The sequence below is a fragment of the Portunus trituberculatus genome, chromosome 20 (assembly GCF_017591435.1).
Source record: "Portunus trituberculatus isolate SZX2019 chromosome 20, ASM1759143v1, whole genome shotgun sequence".
NCBI classification, from domain to species: domain Eukaryota; kingdom Metazoa; phylum Arthropoda; class Malacostraca; order Decapoda; family Portunidae; genus Portunus; species Portunus trituberculatus.
In genome coordinates this window covers 1,462,501-1,472,015 of record NC_059274.1, presented here as the reverse complement: position 1 = coordinate 1,472,015, position 9,515 = coordinate 1,462,501, and the positions used below count along the sequence as shown (strand labels likewise).

General features: G+C 44.1%; 2 protein-coding genes across 3 annotated transcripts in view; both read right to left on the bottom strand.

Annotated features, from left to right (window-relative positions):
* The window catches only part of LOC123506680 (RNA-binding protein 33-like), a 37,253-nt gene extending 30,184 nt beyond the window's left edge, over positions 1-7,069 (bottom strand). The window contains exon 1 of the mRNA XM_045258934.1: positions 6,987-7,069. The gene's annotated coding sequence lies outside the window, so the exon portion shown is untranslated. The remainder of the gene's footprint in view (positions 1-6,986) is intronic.
* A 680-nt stretch (positions 7,070-7,749) lies between these two features.
* LOC123506503 (protein lozenge-like) overlaps positions 7,750-9,515 on the bottom strand; it is a 134,548-nt gene continuing 132,782 nt past the window's right edge. For both annotated transcript variants that reach the window (XM_045258632.1, XM_045258633.1), the window contains one exon: positions 7,750-9,515. This exon is cut by the window's right edge and continues 484 nt beyond it. In XM_045258632.1, the coding sequence (XP_045114567.1) occupies positions 9,242-9,515 (274 nt within the window). In that variant the 3' untranslated portion in view covers positions 7,750-9,241.

Below are 9,515 nucleotides of genomic sequence, written 5' to 3'. Positions count from 1 at the left end.
ACCCTTTTTAATGGCACACAGAAACAGTCGCTCCAAGGCCAGATATAACGTAATAATCCACAGTGAGATAAGGCGAACTACAGTGTGGATGTCAGAGGAAGAGGGGGAAAGGAAAGCGGTAAGAGACTAGTGGTGGTGTGTGGGTGAAGCGGAAAGGGGGGTTTAGAAGACCTTGATTGTTATTTATGCCTCAATAACTGGAGAGAGAGAGAGAGAGAGAGAGAAAAAAAAGGTTAATTCTTTCTTAACGTATATTAATTTTCTGTATGTCCTTGACACACACACACACACACACACACACACACACAGCAGGTGGTCCGCAGGTGATGTGATGGTTAAGAAAAAGGAAAGATATAATAAAGAAAGGAACTAAAAGAAAATTGAAAAAAATGCCAGGAAATAAAAACAGAGAGAGAGAGAGAGAGAGAGAGAGAGAGAGAGAGAGAGAGATTGAAGAAAAATAAGAGAAAGATAAAAGAGGAAGATAGAAGAACGACATAGAAAAACGAAAAAAAAAAAAACGAAAAACAAAACATGCTACTCGGAAACTCAGCTGACTCTTCTGGTAACAATAACTTATAAAATCTGCATTACAGAAAATTTTGGTACGGGTATTAGTGGCGGCAGCGGTGACGGCGACCCTGAAGGAGGCAGCGGGAAATAAAAACTGGGGGAGCGTGCGGTATGGCCTGGCAGGTAAAGGTGTGTCTCTCCCAGATTACCTGGTGTGGAGAAACGTTATGGTGCAGTCTGATATCCAGGTAAGATCAGGTAGTGTGTTATTTTGTTACCTGTTCTTCGTTATTTCATAGTTTGCTTTCGACATTTGTTGTTCTGCTTTGAAATTCTCTGGTCTCATAATTTGCTTATTTGGTTTCGTGTTTTCTTTTTTATTTTATTTTATTTTTTTTTTGTCTGGGTTCAGGTAATGTTTATTCTGTTCTTTGTTGCTTTAGTTTTCAATCTTCATCCCTCTATTGCGAAATTTTGGTGTCATTACTTGCTTATTTGCTTTATTTGTCTATTTATTTTTCTAGTCTAGGTAGCATGTAATTTTTTCTAACTCTTCCATATCACTTATTCTTTTCTTTCAACCTTTATACTTTACTGACGATGGTTCATTGTTTCTTTTGTTTGTTTGCCAAAATTTTTTTCACTTATTTTTATTCTCGTAGTTCTTGTTCTTCATTTTCAGGAAATAACACATTCGAATGAGAGAAAATGTTCTTTATTATTTTCACCAATTATTTCCACCTCTGTGCAACATCCCTACTCGAAAATCAATAACGAAATTACAAATACGTATAATGTAACTTTTATTTTGATCTCCACTTTTTTCTTTTTCTTTTTGTTCTCTCTCTTCAGCTGACACATGTACCTGCTTCACCTCCTATCAGACAGCTGCTCTTCTCATTCTCTCCTCTTCACTTTATTTTTCCTTTCAAGTTCTCTCATCGCGACTACTTTTTCTTCAGTCTTCGTGTTTTATATCTCGATCTCCTTCCGGTGATTTTCTTATTTAAAAATTCCCTCTCTTTTTCCTGCTGCTTTTCCTCTACTTATTACGAGTATTACCGCTAGTGTGCCTAAGGTAGCGTTACAGATTTTCTTTTTCTTTTCTTTTCCTTTTTCTTTCCTCTTCCTTTTCCGTCTAATACTTCTGTTTCCTGTTGACGGCTGCCTATCAGTACCTCTTCCACATGAGTCACTTTGTTTCCTGCCCAAGCCAATGTTTATCTTATCATCTATTCGGTAATATTCAATCACTAAACACAAATTCTAACGTATCAAGCGTCTACTTCTCAGCCTCGCAAAACCAACTGCTTCTGTCTAACTTTCATCTCATTACCACCTCACCATTTTTGAATTACGAAAGAAACACTATAATGTAAATATCCTAATCAACAATAGCTATTCTCTTTCTCACGATACCACTATAAATAAAATTGCCTGCGCCACTAATGGTGGAAGCTCAACAGCACCTCCAAATTCTCTTCAAGTTACTTACAGGCGCGGTAGGCAAAAAGTCCCAGTTCTAAGAAAAAGTTACAGAAAACTAGATCTTCTTATCTAACTTAATTTCTATCTAACCATCTTTTTGATACTATAAAATATGAAAACTTGACTCGTTTACTCCATACTGACGCGAAGTTTTATCTTCAGTAAGCCTTACGAGAAAATCAGGCCCAGTTTTGACGCGTAATCTCTTCTCTAGTGCATCTTGAAAGTGAACATGGCTTTATTTTGACATGAAATACCTTCTACATCGCATTTTAGCGAACATGGCTCTGCTTTGATGTGAGATTTCTTCTTTAGTGTGCCGTTCGAGCGACTATGGATGGCGTGGTTGCATTTGGGGCAGTGACGGGCGGCGAAGAAGCAGCTAAAGGATTCCCGTGTGTGATGACCTACCCTGATGCACCTCCTCCCTCTCTAAATACACTTGTGGCCGCTCCTGACACACACGCTGTCTGGATAGTACTGGTGTAGTGTCTTATCAATTAGTTTTATTTTTTTATGAGCAAAGGTACACCTGAATAACTCTCTGTTTGGGTGATTGAGGTGTATGTCTGTGTACTATAAGCAATTATGTTTCCTTACGTAGCACGGGAGGTGAATGAATAGTAATATGTTTTGTTGCTGGAAAAATTGAGTGGAAATGTGGTTGTCTTCGTATAATGTTTAATCCCTTTGATACGGAGTCTCATTTTTACCGTGATTTTTTAGTATAATTAGACCATTTTATTAACGTTAGGAAGGGTGTATGGAGGTCACAAGATTAACGGTACTGTCTTCACTATTCTAATCCTTCTCATAAGTTTCTGAAGCTGTATAGAATCGCTAAATAGTAAGTAGAATGAATATCTAAACACGTCCTGGTACTGAAGAGGTTAATGAATGAAATATAATGCAGTGGTGAAAACTAGTGAATGTTTAAGCAGTCAGTTATGCTGTTATTTATTATGAATTTATTTATTTGCATATTTCTATTTTACTCATTCATTTTTTTCTCTCTCTCTTCTTAGGCTGAACCCACCAAAGCCACCACCGCCACTACTTCTACAGCTCCCACTACAATTATCTCTACTACTCCTGCTCCTCCTACTACTCCTACCACTATAACAACCTCCACAATTACAACTACTCCTACTATTTCTTCTACTACCTCTACTACTATCCCTCTCACCACCTCTTCCACCACAACTATTACTACAACTTCTACTACAACTACCCCGACCACCACCAGCACCACTACCACCACCCCGGTCACTACAACAGTAACCCTCTCGTGTGAGTTAACGGTACCAGGGAGTTTGCAAAGTTGGGAACAGTCATCTCTTCACAACACTGCTGTATATGACACTGAACCACAAAGCTGTTTACACGATACGAGCTTTGAAGTACACAAATTTTTCATGGCTAGAGACGATGGATAGACGTATGGATATGGTTTATCAAAGGCTTTCCTTATGTTCATATACTTAACCCCTTCAATACTGGGACACATGTTTACCTTGAGATTTGTGTACGATTAGACCTTTTTATTGACTTTGGGAAAGATCTATGGAGGTCAGAAGATTAATGGCCACAGTCTTCACTATATTAATCCTTCCCCACAAGTTTCTGAAACTAAAAATATTCCCCAAATAGCAAGCAGAGTGAATATGGCAACGCGTCATGGTACTGGTAATTCACTCAAACATACGTACAGGACGGGGAGTGAGAGAGGAGGGGGGAGGGAGTTGCATACGTATGTTACTTTTTTCATTCACGTAACACAATTCAATCGATCCATATATTTACATATGCATTTATTCCCTTTTGGCTCTTTTTTCTTCAGAGACTGGCACTTCAGTGGACCTTTTTATAAAGCACAATTTTCGTTGGCCTTGACCAAGTATGTCTTTCATATAATTCCTGTCAGAGAAGATTATCACAATTATACTTCAGAAATACGACACTGAAGCTTCAGAACCCAAAGAAGTTGAGGGTTTTAGTTGCAGACAAGTGATGGATAATGATTGCTGTGTAAATAGCAAATAGATAAGGTAAAGAGCTTGTCTGGTATGCCTTAGTGCTTCTGTTTGGCCGTGGCAAACATAATTTGCACTGCATCATATTTGAGAACCGAGGAAGATTAATTGTTGCATTATAGGGAAGCGACACGTATTCTGATCGCTGCGTAAATAACGAATCGACAAGGTAGCAAGTCTGTCTGGTATCGATGACTTAGTGCTTCTATATGACCATGGAAGACTCAAAACTTGCACTGCATCATATTTAAGAATCCTAAAAAGACGAACGGTTAAATCACATGGAAATGACACGTGTTCTGATCGCTGTGTAAATAACGAATCGATAAAGTGGGCAAGTTTGTATTGCTTCTATATAACCGTGGAAGACTCAAAACGTGCACTGCATCATATTTAAGAAACCTAAGAAGACGAAAGGTTTAATTAGAGGGAAGTGACACGTATTCTGACCGCTGTGTAAATAACGAATCGATAAGGTGAAAAATTTGTCTGCTATCGATGACTTAGTACTTCTATATGACCGTGCCAGACTCCAAACCTACACTACAATTTAGAAGTCGAGGGTGAATTAGAGATAAGTGACGCGTATATTCTGATCACTGTGTAAATAACGAATCTATAATGTGGAAAGAGTGTCTGGCGCCGATGAATGAGTATAATGTGACCGCCAATATCACAGCCCCAGATTCTTTAGATATCGTCCAAGTATCACCCGGAGGTATGCGTGCCGAGTCTCCACTGATGAATAGGCTCTAGATTGCTCGTAAAGGAAATGTCACCCAAAGAAAGAATTGAGTTTTGCCTCTTGACGGAGTATCGGATGAATCACAGAGGGAAGTCGGTGTATGTAGTAGTTAAAGGGGAGACACGAGAGAATAAAGGAGAAAGAAATGAATGAATGAATGAATGAATGGAGAGAGAGAGAGAGAGAGAGAGAGAGAGAGAGAGAGAGAGAGAGAGAGAGAGAGAGAGAGAGAGAGAGAGAGAGAGAGATACTCCAGAACATTTTTCCTTATCCTACAGCCATTTCTAAACATAGTATTAGCTAGAAATTACAAAACCTATTCTTTTTTGTCCTTTTTTCTTGTAGATGCCTATAAAGATTCCACACACTGTTTTTAGTGCTGTGAAGTGTTGCATGCCGTACGAAAAATGTATATAAATGCTACTTAATTTCTCCCAATCTTTCCCCACCACGCCTCCTCCTCGGCCCGCCTCCGCCAGACGTGGTAGGAGACTCGTGCAGCAATGAGGGAGCTTTTTATCCCGTCGTGGAGCAGTGCGATAGGCAAGTATCTGACCATTTCACTGAACCACTTCCCAACTAAAAGCTGTCCTTTCTATAACACTAGTAATTAGTGTATAGTTTTCTTACCTGGCGCCATGACAACTTAAGTTATTATGGCACCGAATTATAATCTGTGGCATCCGTATAGAGGTCACGAGGCAAAACTGTGGCTCAGTAACTAACGGCTCAAGGGGCCTCGGCAGCTCCGTGACAAAGGACTCGGCTCGTGGCTGTGATGTCTGTCTATCCTGACCCACGGAAGTTGCTTGGTGAGATTGGTGGTGCTTTCTCTTCAACCCCAGCTAAGGATTGGCCAAAAGCTGACGTTTCTGCCTTAATGATCCTTATGCAGTCGATACGCATTAAGCTCGAACCTTTCCTTAACGGCTCTCTTTCTTCTCCAGGTACCTACGATGTGACGGGGGAGTCATCGCCATGTTCCAGTGTTCCGAGGATCTACATTGGTTCCAGTCCCTCCTCAGCTGTAACTCACCCGATCCAGACAACTGTGTGGCCAGTGGTGGTGATGATGATTGAGTGATGACTGCTAGAGACTGCACCACCACCACCACTCCCCTCAGTGCCACCATATACTACATCTCTTATTATAGTCCTTGCCCTGTGGTGTGGTGACGCGTGGCCGCACTCCACCACAGAAGAGCTTCTACACATCGGAAGAAGAGGGACAGGAGGAAGTGTGACCTGATCCTACTGTTGTCTGAAACAATGTTCACAGATTTATACTGAACTGGTGGTCGAAATTGAGTCGTGGAAAGTAATCCCCAAATAATCTACTCAAATGTGAGTTCACAAGCAGATTCTCACAATGTTGAGGCATCCCAGAACGTAACCCCAGCATAAAACGAGAGCAAGATGTACTGCTAATCGTTTCCAATAGTAAAGTACTGCTAATCGTTTCCAATAGTAAATTTCTGTGTTTGAAAACTATATCTGGTATTAATCACCTGTATGTATTAATGTCACCAAGATTTATGACACACCTTGGTTACGTACATGACCTTTAGAACTTTAAAGAGAGGCTTAACTCTTCGAGACGTTATCAGGGTTTCGAAGCGCTCCAAACAGTTCCATCTTAAGATATTTGTTTCGTGGCCTCACCCCGTCCACGACGCCCTGTCTTCAGGTAATAACGCAGGCCACGAGGATCAGAACCCATCACCATCATTACAACCACTGGGCAAACATTAGTTTTGTAATATTAATTCAATTCCTTTCCACGTGTCAACACAACGTCTAATAATGAAAATCACAATAATTAGCTTTCCTCTTGGCAGCTCCGTCAGTACACAGTGGAACGTCCTGCGCTACACTTCACACCACCGCCACCAAGGCTTCTTTCTCTTCTTTCCTTACTTTATTCTGGGCTAATGTTGTAAACTGGCGTAATGGACAAACACGTGAGGGTTTGCCTAAATTTCGGTGTGTGTGTGTGTGTGTGTGTGTGTATAACATGGCTACTGTTATTATGATACATGTGATGGGCTGAACTGTATCTGTAATTTCCTTTAATGGGTTGTCATTGGTGAGCAGAAGGCTTCATCTCCCTGACATTTGCCTGTGTGACCAGGACTAAATAGCCTGCCATCTAATCTGCCTGTCTGACCAGGAATACATTTAGAAGACGTTCACATTGTTGTTCTTACCTTCATAAACTGGTGTTGGTAAAAGACAGCTCCGCTCAGCAGGTTCCCTTGGTGTACTCTTCCATCCTCTCACCTACCGCCACTGAATCTAACTGAGCATGCGCGGGTGGCGGGGTCGTGGTAGTTTCATTGGCGACAATGATTGACATTCAAATTCATCGTTCTTATATTTTTGAATGCTCGTATATTCTAGGTAGAACGAAAGGTTTGTATTTGGATCAAGTTACTGTTTCTCTTATATAAGACAAGTAATGATAAGACAGCTATTTTACCTCGAATTATACCCTTGTTAACTAGTTATAGTCTTTTAATACCTTATACTTTTGACAGTGTAGAACGCGGGCTGAACGCACACCGCCTTTACCTGTGTCAGGAACCATCCACCATCTTGTCCCAGGTGATGCAGGAATACTTAGGAATTTGTTTAGAAGTAATACTGAATGTTAAACATTCAATGCAGTCAGTATTCTTGGTGCTAGGTGGCGTGACCGTGAGCCCCGCCTTCACTTTGGCTGCACCCTTGTTTCTGTCTATACTCAGTGAGGTGTTCAGTGTGCTGGCAGACGTGCATATCAGAGTGATAATGTGTTATTCCAATGAGTTTGTGCATTGACTCATGATGCCTGACGCAGCCACCTGTTGATATGCTGAACGACTGCTTACCTCCGCGCTGCGCACGATGGCGGTAGGCAGATGACGCCACCACAGTGCAGCGTAGATGTCACTCGTCGCTTGCAGAGGAATACGAGACAATAAAGTCATATAAAATGTAGCTTTATTGAGAACTTGTGGCCTACAGGTAGCGACACAGTACACGGCGGCTGAGCTATGTACAACAGTACGGGAGGAGGTGCTCCCCTCTTTCGGCGACGTTTGCACTACACTGACTCGTGATGCAGACACTACACTCTGATGTGGCATGCGGCGGCTGCTGCTGCTGCTGCTGTTGCGGCTGCTGCTACTGCTGCTGCTGCTGCTGTTGCTGCTGCTGCTGCCGCTGCTCCAGCTGGGCGTCTGCGTCAGGAGATTCGCGGCGCCCGGCCACTGAGGTAATGCTGAGATCGCGACAAGGTTACCCCGTGTGTGCAGGAACCTCTGGTTTGAGCGGCGCCGTGTCAAGGGCATGGGGGCGCGGCGGCCTTCACGGGGCAGCGGTGAGGTGGTGGAGGCGGTCGCCCCCTACGTGGCCGGGCGCGGGGTGATGTAGGCAGCACGTGGCCTCACGCCACATACGGGCGGTGCTTCCCTACAGCCTATAGGAACAATCAAATGTATATAACAAAATATGTAACCAGTCAAGAACTCTTAAGCTGACCTTGAGCGAGGATTTATACAGTCCACTATGAGATTACAGCGGCTCCCACCACTACACTCCCGGCTGGCCCCCGACGCGGGGCGCGACGCCCTCACGGGAACTATCAGGCGTCCGCGGCCAGACATGGGCGGCAAGTTTGAGCAGTGACGGCGGCCTCACCTGGTGACACCGGAGGGAACTTGTACTGCTGCGGAGAGTGCCTGAAGCCCCACTCCGCCACACACACACACACACACACACACACACACACACACACACACACACACACACACACACACACACACACACACACACACACACTTTACTACCTCTGTTCTACCTCCAAGAAGCTGCTGCTGCTGCTGCAGCTGCCGCTGTTCGAGGCTAAATATCCAAGTTACCGTTGCATGAGAGTAAAATCTGAATATTTGATATCCAGAATACGCTCAAGAGTTCAGTAGCTGACTCGCCCGTGTCTCTCCCTTTCCAGGGGGTGAGCGCCGCGCCAGGATGGCGGCAGCTTCTGGAGCGACAAGGGAGACCACAGGCACTCGCTGTACTGGCGTGTATCTGACTCAGCTATCTCTGCCACCGCCTGTGTGGATCCCGAGACGATGTGTTGAGCTGCCGCGGGGAAGACCGGGGAAAGAAATTCCTTCAGGATGGACAGAGGGACAGCCCAGCTTAGGGCCGGGGTCTGAGGACGGCAAAACCTCCAGGGCGGCGACCACCCTTCATCTCTTGTACTTTACATTGTAAAGAATTATAACACAAACACACACACACACACACACACACACACACACACACACACACACACACACACACACACACACACAACAAGCATGTAGACCATCAACATATGGCAGGACATCAATCGAAGAATTACAGGTCAACTCTTTATCATCATCAATAAATTAGCCGACAGTCATGGAGTCTGCCATCCACTTTCCTAAATGCATCAGAATGTCTGGAGATCTCCCAGCTTCCGCGGGCGTCGGGCGGGCGCTAGTAGGGCCGCCACACCGAGGGATCGTTGGGCGAGGACCGCCCGCGCGGTGCCGTTGCTCATATAGCGGTCGTGGGGATGCACGCCGTGCAGGCTGTCATCAGGCGTCATGTGGGCGGCCATCATGCCCTGGTGGGGGCCGGGCGTACTGGTACCGGCGCTGGACATGTCACGAAAGCCGTCGTGGCGCCCGTAGTCCCGCTGGCCGCCCGTGTTGGCAGTAGGA